Below are 23180 nucleotides of genomic sequence, written 5' to 3' on the forward strand. Positions count from 1 at the left end.
ACTATCAATATATATATTTTTTAGGGTAAAAAACTCCAGCGGCCATTAAACTATTGTGAGGATCATATTTTGGCCATCAAACTATTTTTCGTCAATAATTAGCCACTGAACAACTTAATCAGTAACCATTTCGTTGATAATGACTCTTAATTTCTAAAATTAGCAGGACACGTGGCAAAGGACAGGGACAATTTTGTCGCCTTTTCAATCTTAATCACTCTATCATCGCCACCCTCATTTTCCATCAGCAAAAAACACTCTAACACTAAAACAGAAGCCTCCCTCGCCGGAATCATGGGGGAATCCTTAGTATAAGCTTTACTCCCTTGCAAAAAAAAATCTCCCAGAGTATTCCAGAACCAATTTTGCCGGATTAGGCGAGAGTTCCAATGCTTTTGGAACTTCTTTCCGGAGTTTATCCGGTTCTCCAATATTAGTTACCATGTATTTCCAAAGCCCTCTGCTAGACATTAATGTACAAAGGCTTTCCAGCTCTGATTGACATGATTTTCCTTTTCCTTTTTTTTTTCTTTTACTGGAGAAGGGTTTGATGGCGGTCGGATAGAGGTAGGCGGAGGAAGGGGAATAATGGGTAAAATTTCACCGGGTAGGGAGGAAAGATTAGATTTTTGGAGGGATAATTGGGAATCAAGAGCGGAATTAATGGAATCGAGGTGAGCTTGGAGGTCGTAATAGCAACTGTTGAAGGCTTCAAGGGCGGCGGACAGATCGCGGAGGTAGGTGATTGAATTGAGAAAAGATGGGACCAACGGAGGAGATGACGGGGTTTGTGATGGTCGAGATGGGAGGGAAGTGATGGTGGTGGGTTGTGGCTCTTGGTTGATAGGGGTGGCAGTTTCTGGTTGCGGAGGTGGTGGATTGGGATCGTGTTCAGCCTTGATAGGCGGAAGAATAGGTGCCGTTATAGCCGGCTGCGCCATGGGAACGATGGTTGATGGCTGTTCACAGGAGTACAAGGATTTGACTAAATAAGTCGAGCAACAAAAAAAGAGCCAATCAGTGGGATTATACATCCCTGTCGTCTCCATCTGCTCAGGGGTCCTCTTAATCCACTTGGGAGTCTGAACCCAGGAGCCTTGGTTGCGCCTCAACTGGCTCAAGTACTGGGCTTTGGCTTTGATAATCCGGCGGGCGTTGTCGTCGGAAAGCTGATTCTTGGGGTTCTTGGACTTGGGTTTTGGCTTATTGACTGAGCAGCGGCAGCAGAAAGTGGTGGCATTTGATTTGCAAATTGTTGGACAAAATTGTCCTTGTCCTTTGCCACGTGTCCTGCTAATTTTAGAAATTAAGAGTCATTATCAACGAAATGGCCACGGATTTACTGATTAAATTGTCCAGTGACCAATTATTGACAAAAAATAGTTTGATGGCCAAAACATGATCCTGACAATAGTTTAATGGCCGCTGGTGTTTTTTGCCCTATTTTTTAACATAGCAAATACATATTTACATATGAAGACAGCAATAAGAATACATAAAATAATTAATGATACCAAAAGTTATCCTTAGTGTTTGGATTTTGCGCTCTTATTCAAATCTAATCAGGGTCAAATTTGGACCAGATATATACAAATTAAGTAGTATTTTAGAGTCGAATGTTCTATATTTTTCTCTTAAACTATAATGTTACTTTTTAAAATTTTTTGGTAGAATTGATGTTGTTATTATCATTATTTTTTTATCAAAAATGAATATTTCAAAAAAAAAAATCCACGTTAAAAGGCCAGTAGTACTTTGTTTTTTATTAAGTGATTTCACAATTTACATTTCATGAATGGTATCATTCTTGATTTTTTAAATCCACGACATTATTTTCTTTTTTGTTTTATATTTAACTAGTTTTGTACCCGTTCGTTGAACGGGAATTTTTGAAAAATAATAAACTATTTAGTCAATCTATATCTATATGTATTGTAGAAGGGGTTTTTAGCAGAGACCCTCTCAATGGCTTCCAAACTTCTCATTCTTTTTTCTAGATTTTTGTATTTATTTTAATACATAAAAAATAGTGGGTTATAACCAACCCTATCACCAATCAAATTTAAAATTTAAAACATTCTCACTATCTACTTCATATTATCACTTATAGTTTGTTATTTATACTTTAAATCCTTTTTACTCTTTAATTAAAGACAAATGCTCATTCGTATGCTATTTTAATACAATGTTACATTTTTATAATTAAGAAATATTTGTCACCACACTAACCCTATAACCACTCCTACAAATGAGCTTTGCCAATTACAATCACGTTTCAAAAAAATCACAAATGTACAACTAAATGTAAAGTTGAGGGGGCAAAGTGCAGCTAAATTTAAAGTTAAGAGGCTTACTATATTTAACCCTAAAAAAAAATTCCAAGAACGTAACAAGTAGTGAGTTATAGATTTTTGTATTTATTTTAATACATAAAAAGTATTGATTTATAACCAACCCTATCACTAGTCAAATTTAAAATTTAAAATTTTTTCATAATCTATTTCATAAACCGTTTATAGTTTGTTGTTTATATTTTAACTCTTTTTTACTCCTTAATTAAAGACAAATGCTTATTCACATGCTATTTTAATACAATTTTAATTCGGAAGCATATGACATGATCAAAAAAAAGCAAAACCAATTAGAACTAGATTTTGGCCAAAAAAAAAAAAAATTAGGCCCAGATGTTACTGGCACGTTGCCGTAACTTGTGATACCAATTAGAACTATTTAGCGCTTTTTTCTTTTGCAAGGAGTTAGGACACTGTAAAACTTATTTAGACAAACTTTGTCTCATCAGTGATTTGAGTATCAAGTTATTGAATATACTACAAATCCTATAATATCAGTCTATTACAAAAAATAATATTTTACTAGCGTGTGGTATTTGCGTACAAAATTTCAGAGGTAAATCAAATGCTTTTACTTATATTCTATATAATTTGAATAGTTTTTTAACGAATATAACCATACTATGTAGGACCATCACTTTGTACAATTGGAGCTAGCAAATTGTATATCAATCACAATTTAAATTTTGCTCGATACATGCGCAGTTGGTGAGTTCCATCAGTAACACTACATCAAACTTTTAATGTTGTTTCATACTCTTATCAACATGTGTTTCAAAAAATTGTAGGTTTGAAAAAGATACATGTGCTCAAAAGTTAGTTACGTGGTTGAGATCAAACAATTTTATAACATCACAAGCATTGTTGATAGCAAATTCAAAGAGAATATGGATATCCGAATATACAATCATGCATATGGTAAACTTACTCTATTTAATTTAATTATTGCACAAATTTTTTAAATTTATAATCATAACCTATACCTTCTTTCATTCTTACTAGGTTAAATATTTTTGAATACTTGCTTACATTCAGAACATTAACATAGAAAACATGTTCTATAAGTTATTCAAAAATTATGGACAACCATGTAAAGGTCATTTTTCAAAAATAGTGTGTATGCATTGTAATGACATGGTCGATACTGTTGTTAGATAATTAATTTCATGTACCTTTAAGTTCAACAAATTTTTCTGTATTGTATATAACATTTTATTTGTCAAACAGGTACAATGTTAACATACAAATCAGAGATTCCAGTGGTAACATGCATCTCAATCTACAGGACAGACATGCACGATTCATATTTAGTTGTGATGCTTCTTATCTCGGAGAATTACAAAAAAGGTGAAATTTCTTGATATATGTTTATTTTTTATAATGCTATTTATAAACTATGTAAAAAAAAAATACACTAATTTTGAATTTCGCACGTACTTAATTCTCAGGACAATGGTGATAGGTTGTTCAACCAACGAATCAATTCATGCAAAGATCGTGTATTTTCATTTGTAATACGCATTCCACAAAATTTAATAGAATTAATCAAATCACCAATTTTGACTTTCGTACTAAAAGTTGATTCGTGTGAAGAGTGTTCGCACCTTCATACAAGATTATCAAATCGAATCCATAATATTTGTAAGTATTTCATTTTAACAACACTTAATTACATTCATTTTTATTCATATATTATTCATTTTCTAATATAAATTTTTATTACTTTTTTAGAATCTATCTTCTGAAAAAAGATAAATTTTGAATAATATACACATTCTATCATATTTCAAACTATTGTTAGACAGATACTATATTTTAATTGTGTTGGTACAATTTTTTAATCTTTTTTAATTCACCCTTTTATTTTATTTTTTTAATAATATCAGCACATGCGTAGCACGGGTATTCACACTAGTTTTATAAAAATGTCAATATGAAATACAAATTTAATGTATATTTTATTATAACCTTTCTTAATTATATTACTATATGCGCATTGTAATATAAATTTGAACATCTAATTCAGTAAATAATAATTCAAAAATGAAAAAAATAACATTCGACAATACCATAACATTCAAAAACTTGAAAATAAAAAAAAAATGCAGTAAATAGTATTAAATAATATTCTACTTTTCAGAAACTTGTTTTTGTTTTTTCTTCTATTTGAATATTCTCCTTGATTTGTCTGTGAAACCAGCATTTATTAACATTCGACAATACCATAACATTTAAAAACTTGAAAATAAAAAAAAAAGTGCCGTAAATAGTATCAAATAATATTCTACTCTTCAGAAACTTGTTTTTATTTTTTCTTCTGTTTGAATATTCTCCTTGATTTGTCTGTGAAACCAACATTTATTGATTTGTCTGCGTAGCACGGGTATTCACACTAGTTTTATAAAAATGTCAATATGAAATACAAACTTAATGTATATTTTATTATAACCTTTATTAAGTATATTACTATATGCGAATTGTAATATAAATTTGAACATCTAATTCAGTAAATAATAATTCAAAAATGAAAAAAATAACATTCGACAATATCATAACATTCAAAAATTTGAAAATAAATTAAAAAAAGTGCAGTAAATAGTATCAAATAATATTCTACTCTTCAAAAACTTGTTTTTATTTTTTCTTCTGTTTGAATATTCTCCTTGATTTGTCTGTGAAACCAGCATTTATTGATTTTTCATTATCACTGCATGATAGCAAAGTAGGATAACTAAGTATAAAAAAATAAATGATTTATCGCATTCAAGGTTATGTATAACAATACATAAAGATTATAATTTAAGAAAATAAAATAGTATATTAAATCTACCTTCTCATGCAAATCTTTTTATGAGGATTTCTTCCTCTGTGGCTTTTGTTGAACTTTCTGATGAATGATTCATATGAAATGTATTGAAATGTTGTTGATTAGAATAATCTGTTATATTAATTGAGATTTGGGAAGAAGATGCTTCAGATTGGTATTGGTTGTCGGTTCCACCAATTTGATAATGATTTATCAAAATTAAAGGTAAAAATATTATGTGAGATTTAATATGTGAAATATAAGAGAAATTTATTACTAATTCAAGATATATTACTAATCCTATGTGTTCATAAAAAAAAATAGAAAAAAAAACAAAAAAAAACATAATTCGAGATATATTACTAAACTTTTACAATTGAAGATTTATATGCCTTTTTAAAAAAAAAATGTGTATTAAAAGTAGATGTACCTGATAATCAAGAGGAGTGAAAATCCAAAATCGATGCTTTAATGTGCCAACCGCTTGCACTGAAAATACCTAACCATGAATTTGATAATTGAAATCAATATATTAGAGGCTATATGTAGTATAGGCATAAGAAATAAGAATTGATAAGAATATAAAGAGATATTGATAAGAACATTAAAAATAGGTTTATCTTGATTTAAGTTGTTTAAAGTACATAACTTTGGGTAGGAAATAAGAATCCTATAATATTAAGAATTCTTATAGGTAATAAAAGTGAGTTCTCAAGACAGATTTTATCTATCTTGAAAGACCACCTCAACTATATCGAGTCCTTTAAGTGCATGGACTCCTATGGTGTGGGTCCACACACTAAATACTCCCCGCCATCTGGGCAGAGATGTATTGTGAATCTTATAATCTAGCAATGAGTATAACCAGCATGTTTTGATTAACAACGAACGGATTTATAAGAATTTACAAACTCGTGCTCAAATAGGAATTTATATTTGACCGTACGCGTCAAATACTTATAGTTAATTGGATTCAATTAACTTTTTCTTTTCCATAAATTTCGTGCTATGCACTATGTCTTGATAACACACTTAATAATAAAATTTATTAAGAATCCTTTTTCCAACATCAGATATTGACTTATGTTATTAATGGTTCCTTTTGAAATTAGTTACTTTTATACTTCTTGTAGTGATAACAATTCTCATTTACTTCGGTTCCTATGCAGTACACAAATTATTGGCATGAATTTAGAGATATATCTAATAGAGATAGTTATGTCTCTTTTATTTATATCGCATTACTTTCCAGTTCCTTTTTTGGGTATGAAATAAGAATAATATAATATTAAGGAAATCTTATAGGAAATAAGAATTGATATATATCTAAACAAAAAAGGAGCAAGCCACGTAGGAAACTACTTGCCGTCTCGTTAAGTCACGTAGGAAAGAAAAAACATAAAGGGATAAAAATGAGATTACGACTTTATTATATATATATATATGATTTTGCTCTTTTACTTAGGATTATTAAGTTAAAAATAAAATATTATCATTTACTTTTTTACTTTTACTAAATTTGACAATGTTTTCTCTTTATTTACCCTCCCACTAATAAACTTCAAACCAAATTCCTATATAAGTGGAGCAACTTCTTATTTATTTAAATTAGAAAAGCATGGAAGCCACTTCTTACTTAGGAAAATGTTATTTGCACTCCAATTTTTATTATTTGCAATTCGACCATTTGTTTTATCATATAGTCTAATTAATGAAAACTATATGCTCAAAATGATTATTGAAGTGTGCATAATAAAAATGGAGTGTAAATAATCTTACTTATTTAAATTAATAAGAAAGTATGAAAGGATGTTATATTTGTTATCTCTTACGATTTTATAGAAGTTTTAATTGGAGTAGAATCATAAATAACGCAAGGTAATCGGAAACGTGATCGGTTGAAATTCAAATAGGATAACATGCACATCTACCAACAACCAACAATTTGAAATGCAATGATTTTAAAAAGTAACCAACAATTTCAAATGTGAAGAGTAGATGTGGAAGTTAAGAGAAATATATTTTATAAATTAAATTAAATGTGAAATGCTAGAAAAATGGAATTGGTAGTGGGAAGATTTGTGGAGGCTAGTTGCTAAAAATCCCTTCTCAAATTTATATAGATATAGATTTGAAATTTATGTAGATTAATTTCTATAATCATTTGTCAGTAAATATATGTTTAGTTTCTTGATGGTCGATAAAATCAGGAGTTAAAGGTGGGGAGGGACATCCAAATGCGTGTATTTTACTCCCTTTTTTTTTTGTGGTAGAGAAGAAATAACTAATTAAAACTATATAAATTTATCTGGATCTCACAACTCCCAATATCTCCTAATATATCTATCAAAAGGAGTGAGCCTAATCCAACAAGACGTTGGTCACAATTAACAAAGTGATGGCCGAATTTCACTTTTAAATTTGTCCAAAAATTAGCACATTTTTTTCTCTCTCTATAAGTGTGTTATATCAGTACTTGCAAATTCTAGCATAATGATCGACAATCTTTCACCAAGGCATTAGTGTACAGTGGAGCCTCGTGCTTAGACTTCATGATGTGTACAACAAAGTTTAAAGCTGGATTCAACAATGACGTGGCAACAGAATGTTGAACAAATTAAGATGCAGTATCTTAGAAGAAGAAAAAGAAAGGAGCACAAAAGAAAGAAAAGTAAAAAAGAAAGAAAGAAAAACTATGGAAGTGAACTATTTGGCTAATTGCCCTTCAACTTTGTGATTCTGTTGGACTATTGAATGTACTTGAAATGTCACTGGACATTATCTCAATCTTTAATTGTTTTCCTTATCGGAGTGGAGGACGGGGTGAGAAGAGGCTAATAGTATAAGTTGGAGATTTGAATTTGTATATAGGTGAATTTTGTATTTAACGTTAAAACTTTGCAAACTTTCTTTTGAGAGATGTACATAGTAAATAGTTTAAAACAGCTTTAGTATGTTTCTTCTATGTTTTTTAAGTGTATTTGTATGTTTATTTTGTAGGTTTAAAAGTTAAGCCAAAAGTGACTTTTTCAAAGTTGACGGGCATTAAGAAAAATGAAGAAGTTAACTCCTCAATTTGCATTTTATTTGTTTATGATTCATGAAATGGGGTTGGGTGCTACGTTTGGATCATTTTAAATTTATTTGAAGTGTTAAACTTTGTTAAAAAGTGATTTAAATCATATTTCGAAAAATAAGGAAGTTGTGCAAAAAATGACTAAGGTGCATAAATCTGCACTTTAGTACAAACCTCAGGGATCCGGGAGGGGATCTGCTAGGTTATCTCACGGATCCTAAGGGTTTGTCTTTAAAAAACTTGTTCGAAATTGTTCTTCATTTTTTCATTTTCATTCCTCAAGAACCCGCACCAACACACAACACACTTTAATAAATTTTTATTTTTAACCATTTTTCTTCTTTTAAATCAAAATACAAACACCTCAAACATCCCTTGAAATAACTTTCACTGATTAAAATCATCCAAAAAATTTTCAACTTTTGGATTGAATCTCTTGAACATAGGGTTTTTAATTTTGAAATTCAATCATTTGGGAGTCATTTTGAGTGAAATTTTTGAGGGTTTAAACATTATTTGCATCAACAAACATCACTTGAGGTAAGTTTTTTTAAATGTAATTTGGTAATTTGAATGTTACCATTTGAACATTTCTTGAATTTTTTAGAAATTTTCAAATAGTAAAATTGTGATGTTATTTGTTGATATTTATGAGTTCCATTATGCTTATTTACCATCTCTAAACATGTTTATATAATCAAAAGTGGGAATGCACTGATCTATGCAATATTTCAATTATATATATATTCCTATATTATGCTCAAAATGGTAATTGATTTTGAAATGCTATTAAGCATAATTAGATGATTCAAATAGTTGAAATATTACTTGTTTATGATGCTTCCATGTATACATTTATTATACGATGACATTTTATGATGCTTACTTGTTTATGATGTTTATGACCTTTGTCATAACTTTTACATTAATTGAACATTTATAGTTTGTTTTAGGTACTAATGGTTTCAAGCGAACCTCATAAAAATTTGTAGAATTGCGGACAATAGATTGTAAACTTCATATTATCGCCATTTCAATCACTATAATAGAGGAGTATTACTTTTTTTATTTTGATTTTTTTCTTACACATTGAGAATAATTTTTTAAATTTGCCCAAAATTTTTTTAAATTTTGTCAATTTCATCTGAAGGGTAAAAGTTCCAAACTATTAGTAACTCAAAATTTTTTTATTTTTTGAAGTGAATATATGTGACTATAGAAATTCATTTCTTATTTAATTTGGAATATGTTATTATGTGATTATAATTTATGTTTTAAAGAATGTATATCTCTTAAAGTGAAGAAAATTGTGCCTAAATTTTGTTTGTTTGATGAAATTTTTTCTCTTTATTTGATTTTGTAAGTTAAGTGATTAAACATGATCAATAAATATAATACTCATCCTACGATTATTCTTTTGTGAAAATGTTTATTTATTATCTTTACTTTAGAGAAAAATTTTAAAAAAGAAGAAGAATAAGAGTTTTTCTATTTTAATGGTTCTTGTAGTTAGTAACAAAAACTTTTTATCTAAAAATATCGACTTTCGCTTAAAAATAATACTTGAATTAATAGTATACAAAATAATTCAAGAATATGAAGTGTTGTGTAATCGAAAATATTTATTTAAAAATATTGACTCTCGCGTCAAAGGACAATTTTATTACTTGAGTAAGTATTTGATATGTATATGAATAAATCTTTAGATTGAAAAAAAAATGATCATGGGATTAGGAGGTTACTTAAGATTTTGCTGTAGACTAAATATAAAAAAAAATCATATTAATCAAAATAATGCACAGTTTAAATATATAATAATCAGATTAATCAGATCCCGAAAATATCGGTCAGTATAATCCGATCAAGAGAATATCGGACTGTTTTAACATTAAACATTAAAAAAATCAGATTAATAGAAATTATTAGATATATGACCTACATTGTTGGAATTATTGTCTATCCTTGCCGTATTTTTTTGGCAATTTCGAGCAATAGCACATCATAGGTATCATATATCCGCCCTTGTTTGGCTACGATGTATGAGTCTAGGCTACAATTTATTCTCTTCGTGATGATTCTGTATTTTTCCTTCCCATCCTCACATTCCAGGGCTTTATCCAGCACGTGCAGAAAACACCTTTCTCCTTCCATTGTAACTTTCACTACCACATCAAAATCAGCCTTAACTGGAACATCGATATAGAATAGGAAATCTCTCGGTCGACGAGATCGCTCCTGAAGAAGCCATGGTGGAGCGACTCTTCAACGTTGACCCATCGAAAACTGAAAAAATTCTGGCCTAGTGGCCGAAATCTCGCTGAAAAATGTTTTCAAGAGTTTCTATGGTCGAATTTTACTACAAACATGATCCTTGCAGCCTCAGGGGCTTGTTTAAATATCAAACAAGTTCATTAAGCACCAAAAATTATGAGAAAACAAGATCTAAAATTTCAACCCATGAAACTCATATAATGGCTTGAAAAATTACATGTAAAACGTTAAACCAACCAAGAGAGGAGGTTAGAATTATTTACAGAGATTTACCTAAGTCGAGACAGGAGAGAAAATTCCCCGTAAAAGGCGCAAATCCTCGTGAAAAATCAAGAACAAGATTGCTGCAGTTGTGCTAGGGTTGATTTTTAGTCAAATTTGATACTAAATTTGGTGGCCTTATAGCTGTTTTCTCACAAAACTTTCAACATAAAATTTCTTCTACTGCATTTATAGAACATCCAAAAAAAAAAAGAAATGATCAAGCCATGAACAGAGTTTCTCGATCAGCCCTGGTTCAAAATCTACAGAAAAATTTCTTTTCTTGCATCTCTCTCTCTCTCTTTCAGCCGCCACTCCCAATTGTTTTTTTTCTTCCTCCCTTTCTAAAACCTCTGTCATTAGTATTTATATGGAATCAAAACCCTAAAAACTAGAATAAGGGCTGGGATGAAATTTTTAGAAAAGTGATGAGGTGTTGCTTTTTAAACCTTTTGATCAATGTGATTAGTTGTCCAAAGATAAGATTTCGGAAGGGTGAGCTGTCTTTTATACTAACTAATCTTTAGGGAAAAGAAAGAAAACAAAAAGAAAAAGAAAAGAAATTTTACGAAGAAGGAAAGCCTTTTGCTGCTGTTTCATTAACCTTTGGGTTTGCAGTTTTGGGCCTTTTATTTTTATTTCATTGGTACCTAATTATTTCGTGCAATTGCGGGGTTTGTGCTATAGCACTAGCAGTTGAGTTATGTAACTATTAAATTGCAATTCTATGTTTCTGGTGACAATATAAATAATAAACAAGCGGGTCATCCTGATAAGACAAGAAATAATCAAGCGGAGCCATCCCTTTCAAAAAGAAGAAAGAAATATTAAAAAAAATTAAAAAGTTTGATAAAGATATCAGTAAAGTGTACCGATTATCGGCTTGACGAATTTGGGCTTTAAAACGTCAGCTCAACGCTTTGGTTTATATTTGAGCCCAACTCAAAAAATTTGTGGAGATCAAGGCCCAGTCAACTAGTCCAGAATGATTATAGCAATAAATTAATGAACAATTATATCTCCCTTGAAATCTAAATGGCACCTTCTACAATTGGGACTAGGCTCCCTTTCATTGCATTGGAGAGAATTTCTCTGCATTTCACCCCAATAAAATCAGTTTAAAGATTATTTTAAAAGATAAACACCGTTCATAATATATTTCGTCACTTGTATTAGATATGCATAAAATTTTGGGTGAAATGGACCAAGTTTTGTCCTCTAATTAATCATTACAAAATTTGTTACAATTTTAATTCTTTTTCACTATTTAAATGTTTTTGTGAATTGAATGTCAAAATATTTGCAAATGAAAATCATTTTTAGTATATTTATCTAGGAATCAGAACACTAATAATGACACAATTAAATGAATTTATAGAGTTATAAAATTACATATATAAATAAGTGGGAAATATAATAGAGAGAAAACTAATGGAGAGAATCGTAATTGCCAAAATTGTGCTAAGGTGGAAGTGTCTCTTTTTTTTTTTTTCCCCATCTGTTCTGAACAATAATAAATTGTAAAAAATATAATCACCATACGAGACTCAAACAATGATTGTGTTGGTCGCATTTTGGTAGTACTCTATTTACACAAGAGAGTAATCTAAATTTATTTAGCCTATAGTTCTAATTGTAAATGTATAGAATTGTAAATCCCCTATCCTCAAATTCCTCTCTGTCCCTTCAAGGATTTGCTGCCGCGTAACTATAGAATAAGAATCCCGAAATTATCACTTTTCTACTCATTTCAAAATAATAATGGGAGTACACCTTCATGACGCAATGTAAAATAAAACATAGATAATAGGAATCACAACCCAAGCAAAATTCCTCCATTCTTCACGTTCTCATGTAAATCAATCAAGCTTTTGATTATTCACGAATCTCTTTGTATGTCAAAGGATTCTGCCTTTGTGTGATTAGCGGTTAAAAAAAAAAGCTTGCCCTCCATTATTCTAAACAACTCTTCCCCTAAAGATTATGAAAAAAAATAATAATTTGTAGTTTCTAATTAAATCTAACTAGAAAGATTGTGGGAATATAGTCAACACAATTCATAGTGTATTATTTGGATAGGGTATTATTTGAAATATATTTGGTGACATTACCATTACAATTTCCAATTTATTTGTTTGGATAGGGTATTATTTGGAATAATTACTGTAGCACTTTTTGTGATGTGATATATGTGAGATAAAAAGGTAATTGATAAGATAAAAAGATATATTGAAAATTGTAATGGTGATGTCACCAAATATATTTGGCCAAATAATCTACTGTCCAAACAAATATTTTGCTGAAAAAGTTTGCTTTATTAACTTGGTATCTCTTGAAATCGAGGCCATAAAAATTATGGATACCCAAGGGTAAAAAAACAACTTAGCTGTATATATGACAAAGTATAGATTATGGAGGCGTTATAGCAAAATTACAATTAGGATATGATGATCATTAAAATGAGTCACGTAATTAATTGACACAAAACAACGATGTGGCTGGCAATTCTTTAAGGGACAGAAGATTTGAAGCGACATGAATTATTTCCAATGCGTTTCTACGCATCAAAGCGTCATCGAGGCTGGAAAAGGGGGGGGGGGGTGCGTGACTGAAAGATGTACCTTACATAGGCCAGAGAGAGAGAGAGTGCGCACAACTAGGGGTGGCAATTTTCGACACGACCTGAAAACACGACACGAACCTAACACGAAATTAATGGGTTTGGGTTGAGGTTTCGGGAATTCGGGTCAGAATCGGGTTGGACCCGATGAACCCGAAAAAGAAAACAGGTCGATTTCAGGTCAACCCGTGGTGACCCGATATGACCCGTTTACGAATTAAAAATAATTTAATAAACATAAAAATAATTTTATCTAACTAAACTAAGTTATTCTTTTTTTCAAAGGCATTAATTACTTAATCCTAAATGAATTTATTTAATTTGTGTGAAGTTGAAATTATTATATTTGGACAAATAATATATTATATTATTTTTTACTTTTATACTATTTTAATTTATTTTATATTTGTTTGGGATAAAACACTTTTACGGTGTTTTATTTATTTTAGATTTGGTTTGAAATTATTTATTTAAATTTTTATTACTTGATTATGTAATTAGTTTTGTGAGAAATTGATTATTAGAAATTACAGTGATAAATTAATAAATTAAAATTAAGTTTCGGGTCATTTCAGGTCGACTTGTCAACCCGTCAACCTGACATTTTCGAGTTCGGGTCAGCATACCTGACCCGCCACGGGTTGCGCGGGTCGGGTTCGGGTCAACAAATTTTCTGACGGGTTGACCCGAACCCGACCCGCGAACCTGATTTGGACCCGAATTGCCACCCCTACGCACAACTGAAAGATGTGCCTTGCATGGATGAAAAATTGCTCCAGGTGAAGGGCTTTATTAAATAATACAACAAATTATTTACTGAATTGGACAATTAGAATATCAGGGAAAGAAAGTACACGATACCTGTCTTAAAATCAGTCACTGTCATTGTCCACGGTCAAGTCTAAGAATCGCAAGTGCTTTTTTCTCAGATCAATCTCCATTCTGGAAGCTTAATGCAATTTTTTGAGCAGATTTCAGTGCCAAAGTAATTGCTATATAAATCAAGGTTGTGCATGTTTGAGACCCCAAATGTTTCGTCTCTGATGCAATTTTGAGGCATATACTTGTAATTGCTATACAAGCTTCAAAATAAATCTGAAACTTTAACAAGATGACAGCACGAATTTGATTCAATTTGCATACAATCTAATGTGGTAGGTGATCCTGAATTTTTGTAGCACACGAGGGCCGGATCTAAACTAGTTGGAACAGGATTTCGCGCCCAATGTATCTTGAATTTTTGAGACGCTTCTAAACTCAATATTCACCTACTCAATAACGTTTGACCAAACTTTAAAAGTATAGTAAAATCTTATCAAATTTTAAGGGACTTAGAGCAATTAATCCCCCACTTAAATGAGTTAGAAAGATATAATAGTAGTTTTGTAATTGGCAAAAACTTTTTCTATTAGAAAAGTAAAATTTTATCCTTTTTAGCTTTTTTGAGCGAAAAGTTGATTGCTCCATTGTTCCCAAAAGCTTTGTATAATTATACATTAAGCTAAAATTTTGTCAAGTGTTATTGACAAAATGTGAAGTGATGATGGAAGGGTTTAATGGGAACAGAATTTCCACCTTAGAAGGTTTAATCGTGACTTAAATCTTAATTTTTAATGGCTGGATTGACACTTTGATCTGCTTTAAAGGGCCATATTAAAATTTACCCTAACCGATAGGATTTAGCCAAGAGGTGAAATTACACAGAAGCCACCAGACTTGGAGCATATTACCAGTCAACTACAATCCAACTTTCACTCACCAGCCTCGCACCCCTTTTTTTTTTTGTCGATACAATAGACTTGTATAGGAGGGATCTGGAGAGTGAACCACCTACCGGCCCAGACAAATGCGCACTCCTTTGAAAAAGTGGCTTGCCACATTTCGTGACCAATGGTGAGAGGCAAGATTTGATCCCTGACCTCCCACCCTACCAACTTTCGTGGTTATCTCGGTGGTCACCAGCCTCACACTCCACTACATCTCTTAACGCGAATGACTAAATACTGCTCACATTGTGCACACTATCAATACTACAGGTACTAATATTATGGCAAGAAACTTGATACCCCCTTCAACACAATCTCGAATTTGAATTTTGTGGATGAAGAAAAGAATGTCGAGAGAATCAACCCAGAAAGAGAGTAGACAACGCTCAACTCCAAATTAGTCGAGACAAATGCGATCACCGGACACCGGACAATATAATTTATAGCAAGATGTACATGACAAATCGACATTCTACTGTACCAAACTCAGATTCACACTTTTATATTTGTAGTTTATATCTTACATGGTCATCTATCTAAATCATAAAGATGGTCGCTAATGAACAAAAACAAAATAAAAATACAACAGAAGCAGCTTGCACGCGAGCACAGCCGTTCCTAAAAAACAAGATGTAAAATATCAAGTTCCAAAATTAACCAAATGCTCTTAGCATTAAGGAAGGAGGGCGTCTCAGCAGTGACACAGTTCAAAGGGCCACACCAATTTCTAATAATGGTAATCTAGTTAACCAGATGAACCCGCATATAACATACACTACTGATATTTCAAACAAAACAAATAGAACAAATGTAAGCGGTTGACAAATATCTTATATCCATACATATAGCAGTACACGTCTACACAAACAGCTATTTGGACGACTGGAAAGGTGTTACACAGAAGAATCGCATTCGTGCAAGCAAATCACCTTATACTTCACCGTTTCAGCTATTTGGTTGACTAAAACGGAGTCGTACGGAAGAATCACACGACCGCGAGTAAATCACCTAATAACCATCAATTTACATCCTTGAGCTGAAAGCAAGCCCGCTTACTACCATCACCAAGGATATTTGTATAGACCACTGACTTGAATCAAGAACATTCCTAAAAAATGCTTAATGATACAGCAAGGATCATGTTTTAGTTTGTTTCAAAAAAAAAAAAAAAAACAACAATCTCATGGTGTGGATTGATATTGCTTCACTTGAAATGCTTCTAGTCTGCATAACTTGCTTCCTAGACAGGAAAAACGACCTGCAAGCAAAAATCTCAGTAAGCCAGATTCAGATAAGGCAGGGGCTTCGCAAGAAAGGATATCTGTACCTGCAAAATTTGTCTAGCGCTTAGCATGCAAAAACAGTACTTGCTATTCTAGCAGGTAGGGGCCATAAACATAGTTTTTTGCACCTGATGTCATTAACACAATAAATCTGACAAACCGTCCCAAAACATAAAAGGTTTAGATATCCTTCGCAAAAACAGTTGTTTGAAAGGAAAATCAGATCACGTCATGTCATAGCCAGGAACCCAATGCAAACATACCACTTTGGTGTAAACTACTATTGGGCGACCAGAAAAGGAAGAGATGTACCACTTTCTTATTCAATCAAAGCATTATTAAGGTTGTGTGGACAGGCATAAAGCACTGCAACCACTGAGTGAAAGAATGAGAACTAAGAAACAAATAGTGCAGCCATTCTGACACAGTTTAAGTAGGATGAACTGTGGAGTAATACCATGTAAAGCTACAGCTAGTCACCTGCCCAAGATACAAAAGGTTATGTCCTATATAAGATTTGGTCCTAAAATTTGCTTAAGCAGGATAAAGATTAGACAGAGGAAAGTGATCTTTAAAAGATCACAATCAGTAAACACATGCTGCTGCTCCCTGCCCCCTTCTTCTCTCCCCCCCCCCCAACCCCCCACCAAAAAAACAAAAAATCTTTTTCTGTAATGATACTGAAAAATGGGGAAACTTCAAGGGTAATGGCACACCCGCTCATGTTCTAAAGTGGATTTCCTTTATAACTGGTACAAACATGAACTGCTCATGTTCTAAGGTGGACTTCCCTTATAACCGGGACAAACATGTCTTGGTCTTGAATATATAATTGGAGGGAGGAAGAAATTTTGCTTTCAGAGAAAATCATAGCGCAGCGAACCTGCCTGCACGGTGAAAAATGAGCAGTAAGCCACTTTCGAAGACTGGGTTATCTTTGCAATTACTTCCAGATTGTTGCCGCAAAAATTTCAGTTAGGAATGCACACAATTAAGATTGCACCTATGAATAACCAAAAATGCTTTTTTACAAGATACTATTACCCTTGATAATGGCAAAACAGTATAATATATTGTTGCTTTCAAGAAACATAAGCATTCACAAGTTTTTCAGATGATGGGGAAAGTGCATCATCAAGACCAACTTAACAAAAAGGCTGTTCTCTCAAGAAGCCCCTAAGCCGAGTACGTGTGAAAATAAAAGGCCAGAAAGTCTCAAGACATGCTGCATGAGAAATTATTAACTTACATCAGTAACCATGATTTCCATCTTCCTCTTGATGCTGCTGATATTCATCATTGGATGAATGTTCCGTCTTCCCACCACCACCACTGCCATTATTGGTGATAAAACTGCTGCTACCTTTTGCAGATTCTGCCTGCTCCTTTTCTCTGTTCCATTGCTCAATCATTGCCCTTCTCTCTGCACTGCCTTCTCTAGTTGGGCTCCTATTTCTCCTCTCCCCAGGACTGCTGTTATAACTTTTAGTGAAACCCCCCTCCTGTTCCCTTTCCTTGTTCCATAGTTCAATCATTGCCCTTCTCTCAAAGCTTCCCTCCCTAATAGGACTCCGATTTCTCCTTCCCCCAGGGCTTTTGCTTCGTCCACCCCTTCGGCCAGGACTCCTACTTCTAGGCCTCCTGCTCCTTTCATGGGAGAGATGATCACCTCTTCTAGGAAAACCACGACCACCCCGCGAACGCTCCCCATAGTTGAACTGACGCTGAGGACTAGCACTTCTACTTCGACTGCGCCTCCTCTTACTCCTCCCAAATAACTGGCGTCTCAATTCTCTTCGACACAAAGAAGCAAAAGGATCAAATGGATCAATGGTGAGAATACTGGGTAATAAGGCAGAAGCCACGTTTTAAAATGAACCAAATGACAAACTCACCTGCTTATCTTCTTCAGATGCATAAAATTGCAGTAGCCACCTCGATTGCAAACATTTTCCTCATACTGCCTACAAGTAGCCTCACGGAAATCCGTCACTGGGGAGAAGTCCACGATTATTGGACGGCCTAAAATTTCAAAACACCTATTAGCTGTTAAATAAGAAGACAACCACCTAGCACTTTTGGTTAAAGAACTCAAAACACTGTTCCAGAAGACTACTTCTTTGGTGGTAATAGCAAGCATAATTTTTTGCAATTCTGCAAAAAAATGCTAATCCTAGAAATAAAGTTTGAAATCAAGATGTACAATGCATATGATTCCACCCAAAAAGCAGAACTACTGGCAAGGAATCAAATACTAAAAACGTGGTATACATAGCTTAAGATACTAACTTTAATCTGTGATGCATCTGTCATTCTCTAACAATATCGACCACTTGAATCATTTCTGACATGGTAACTTAATTATGGTATTCTGAACATATAAATTTGAAACCGAGTAAACCATTTAGAGAAAAAATTGAAACCCAATAAACTTATGCACTTAAGCTAGAAGTCATACATCAAAACTTTATGGAGCACAAAATTTGCAAAAGATGCCAAGAGCTACTAGGTACTCAAAAGCCAGATGTAGGCAGTATCTTTCCCAGCAAGGAGGAGAAGCACCATCCATAGCTTCTCCAATATCTTTTCTAGGAGCAAGGAGATATTATATCCCTTTATGTGCGGAACTGTTTTGGCATTTACTAATTCTTGCGGTTCCACCTGAATTCAAAGCTAAAATTTGATTCTGTCAGCAACCAAGTAGAACCGAGATTGAACACTACACCTCTTCTGAGTAAGAAATGCCAAAAACATTCCTCGGTGATTTGAAGCTGAGTTTTTAGCTCCAAATTCATTTGGAGGGTGTTACACACCTAAAGGTATTCCTAAGAGAGATCCTAAGTAGCTTCCCCTCAACCAATCCTAAATTTCCGGATAAAGAAGTAAGTTTCTTCCATTCAAAAACCTCCACATATCCAGGTAAAACTGCCGAGCAGATGTACAGTATATTGTAAAACAAAACAAATCAAATCTCCATTCATAATGATCAAAGAAGGAAGAAATCCTCAAAAACAGTCACCTCCGGCTTGGCCACCACAAAAGCAACAACTATTCTGTCAAAACAATAATGATAAAAAGAAAATGACTAAGAAAGGAAGACTCGCCTGCGTAGAATCGCCCACTGAGGTTCTGAAGCGCGGCGGCCGCATGATCTTCCTCTCTAAACTGCACATATACATTGCCCACCTAAAGCAAAATCACCGAATTCGTTAACCCAGAATACAAAAAATTCCATCCACCAGCAGTTCATAAAGAACTAGGAATCTGAAGTTAAGGGTTATATCACAAAAACCCTAACATTTAAAAAAACAAAAAAAAAATACACACACACACACACGAGAGAGATTTGATAGTCCTACACTCTAATTAAGCACGAAACAATGATTTTTTTTTGGGGTTTTTTTTGTTTGTTTGTGTGTGTGTGTGTTGGGGGGGAAGGGGGGGGGGGTTTACCATGTGGTCCGCCAAATTATCGCAGATATTGAGGTTTTGAATCTCCCCGTACTTGCTGAGCTCTTCGAATAAATCTTCGTAGAAATCTTCGAAATGGTGTTGGATTTTTTTAGGGTCGAGGGGCTGGCCTTGAGGGTCAACACCAGGGGTGATCATATCGGGCCTCTGGTACATGTTGGAGAGCAAGAGAGTAGGACTAATGCTGGGCTTGGTGTGGAGTCGGGAGCAACGGTCGCCGTGGCGGCAGGCTCCGATCTTGAAGTAAAAGGGGCAGTTTACCCTGTCTTTTTCTGTTCCAAATATCGAGGCTAAGTGCTCCGCCATTGCCACTTACTAATAGTACGAGGAAGCAAAAGGGTTTATGTTTCTCGAGTCGGGATTTCCCAATTTTCTTTCGGTCTTGATGGCTTTATGAATCTCCTTGGTAGCTGTTGCTTCTGCCTTCAGGACCGTGCTGTAATTTTCTGTTTGGGCCGCGTGAGGTGAAAAGCAAAGTTAGGTCTTAAAGCTAAAGTTATAAGGAAATAAAAGCTCACCATATCCAACTGGCTGGTTTGCCCGAGAGGTTAAGGGGGAAGACTTAAGATCTTCTGCACATAAGTGCGCATGGGTTCGAGCCCCATAGCCAGCATTGTTTCTCATTTTGTTTTAAGTTCTTCTGCATTGTTTCTTTTTACTCTTTTAAGTTCTTTTTATACTTCTACATTTTTTAGTTTTGGAAGAGAAAAGGACTTGTGTGGTTAACGGACCTATCACCTATCTAATTAAAAGCAACTAGTATCAACCAGGTTGTTCTCCTTTTTCTGGCCTTTTAGAGTATGTTGACATAGATTTGGGAGAGCCAGCACCCATCTATTCGATTAATCTACCTTTACGAACTTGAAAAGATTCACCGCTGATAAATTGCTGAAATTAGTCATGAGCTGTTGAAAGGACAAAATATCAGAATAGGGTTGATATTTAGAAACACTTAAAAGCAAGATATATTTATTTTTTTCAAGTTGACTCTGATGGAATAAATCTGTTCCATGGCATGATGCAAAATTATATTTTTCTTTTGGATCAGAATTTATGTATTACTTTCTATCATTTGAAGTACCACGTTACCACTCTGTTTGGATTGTAAATTATTTGAGATATTTTTACTGTAGCACTTTTTGTGATGTGATGTATGTGAGATAAAAAGGTAATTGGAAAAATAAAAAGGTGTGTTGGAAATTGTAATGATGATGTAAGTAAATAAATTTTGGCAAATAATTCTTAATCCAAACAAAACAACAATTGTATCTGGTTACCAGCTTGAAATTCGGACAGGATCCAGAGTCTTTTACATTTGAATACATATTAAAAAATCAGCCAAATTTCCTTGAACAAAAATGGTAGTGGTGCCCCCTTGTCTCCAAGTTCGGCAGGTGGAAAAGGGCATTTTTCAAGCGATATCTTTCTCATTGCTGTTTTCTAGTTTTGCTTGGTACTCCTACTTTCGTTTTTTTTTTATTCAAGGTCAAATTTCAACCCTTTTACGGGAAATGAGAAAAAAAATATTAGATTTTGAGGGTGAAATCAAGAATTTTTTTTGGAAAGTTTCGAGAGGAGCTCCAACCTTTATAAATAAATCTATACATGGCAGCTTATCAAAAGCCTCCTCGCTCATCGTTTGATCAGTGCAGGTGAACGATGACGGTGACACTTGTACTTCGGTGGCTACTAAAGAAGAAGTTGAGGGGCAAAAATCGCAAGAACTACACATCAATGCATGAACGTGAGCAAAAGAAGCGTGTTCTGAGGGGATTTATTTTTTCTGTGAACGTGGGTGATGAGGATGAAAAGTATGTAATACCCAGTTGAAAGTTCGTCTTCCTTGAGGTTGCAAGATTTGCTCGATGAATATAACATTTTTTAAAACCAAACTAGACCGGCCAAATCAACCAGTGGAATTGCGAATCAATTGTGATATTGGTCTGGTCACTAGTAAATCTGAAAAAGCAATTAAATAAGTCAAATCCAACTAAAAACCAATCTAACTAGTACAAAAGCTCGACTTTTGAACCAGTTCATGGTAAGTTTCTATTTTTAAAAAAAAATTTAAGTCATCCAAATTTCTTAATGATTAAAGGATTTAAAAAAGGTGGAAAAAGTCTTTGAACCAGATTGAACCAATTTGAATTATGAACTGAAAATTCATCCGATTCACTTAATGAAACCTTGCCAAACTATACAGCCTACGACTCTGCCGTGCTACAATGAGGTTCGAAGGAGCATTGAACCTTGTCAAGGCTGAGAAGCATTTGTTGCTGTAGAAAGATACGATTGAGTTGCATAGGCTTGTAGCTTGCAATTTCCATGATCAAGAGAAAGAAATAATAACAACCTGTAAATATTCAAGAATGTATGGAGAAAGTAACGAGTTATAGTCAATTGGGTAAAAGAATCCATTTTCTACAAAAAGTAAGCCAATCCTATAAGTCTTGCTAACAAAAAAATGAAAAATAAACATAAAGGGGGAAAAATAAAACAACTGCTGGTAGTATATTAATGTGCTTTCTAATTTTTTTGTTTCCCTCCACAACGTAGACGTCGTAGAGGCAAGCTTCTCCAGTTAGTTTGTTTTTTATTCTACATTCCAGTTTTGAAGTCACAACTAGAACTGAAGAGGCAAGAAAAAACAGTAACAACTAATCGCGGGGTTGAATAAATTTGCATACACAAATTTGTTCTTTTTACAGTTTGTGGATTGCTTGCGCTACTACAAATTCTGAACGGAGAAATTTTGGGCTCTGTATGAATTGAATGTTTTTCCTACGAATTATTTTTATTTGTAGAACAAATCCCAAAAATAACTCTATAAAACACACACTCAAATATACTAAAAAATAAAAAAATAAAATAAACTTGAAACTACTTTATTGTTCCATAGATCACCAATACCTACCATCGGCCATCATTGTCTATCGTCACCCTCCATTCTTTTCTCACACTCTCTCTTCCTTTTTGCCTCACTTTTTTTCAAACACTTTTGGCTATGAGGTTTTCGTCACTTTTTTTATGGGAACAAACACTTTTTTTTTTTTTTTGAAGAAAAATTCCGTCATAATTCACAGTGAAAAATACCCAAAATTTTCCATAGTCATACAACACAGAAAAGTAGGGTTTTTTCTTGAGAATTTTCATCAGCATTAATGGTTAACATTCACGGTTGAACATTAACCTTATTTTGTGATCTCATTTACACTTTCTTTCCTCTAATAGTGATCTACATGAACTTAAATGCATGAAACATCATAGGCAGATTT

At 33.2% G+C, this 23180-nt stretch overlaps 1 protein-coding gene and 1 non-coding gene across 3 annotated transcripts; one reads left to right on the top strand and one right to left on the bottom strand.

Annotated features, from left to right (window-relative positions):
* Positions 1-15907: 15907 nt before the first annotated feature.
* LOC113775101 (splicing factor U2af small subunit B-like) lies at positions 15908-20314 on the bottom strand. 2 transcript variants are annotated; one of them, XM_027319841.1, is made up of 5 exons: positions 19888-20313; positions 19539-19620; positions 18330-18456; positions 17684-18228; positions 15908-16409 (listed from the first exon to the last, which is right to left on the bottom strand). In XM_027319841.1, the coding sequence occupies exons 1-4, from the start codon at positions 20209-20211 to the stop codon at positions 17685-17687; spliced, it is 1077 nt and encodes a 358-aa protein (XP_027175642.1). In that variant the 5' UTR covers positions 20212-20313; the 3' UTR covers positions 15908-16409; position 17684. The 2 variants fall into 2 exon arrangements, with proteins under 2 accessions (XP_027175642.1, XP_027175643.1); XM_027319842.1 differs by lacking the exon at positions 15908-16409 and adding an exon at positions 17104-17321 and having other exon boundaries at positions 19888-20314.
* A 121-nt stretch (positions 20315-20435) lies between these two features.
* TRNAL-UAA lies at positions 20436-20518 on the top strand. The gene has a single exon. It is a non-coding gene; the product is annotated as a tRNA-Leu (tRNA).
* The last annotated feature ends 2662 nt before the right edge of the window (positions 20519-23180 follow it).

Source organism: Coffea eugenioides, chromosome 6, assembly GCF_003713205.1.
Source record: "Coffea eugenioides isolate CCC68of chromosome 6, Ceug_1.0, whole genome shotgun sequence".
NCBI classification, from domain to species: Eukaryota; Viridiplantae; Streptophyta; class Magnoliopsida; order Gentianales; family Rubiaceae; genus Coffea; species Coffea eugenioides.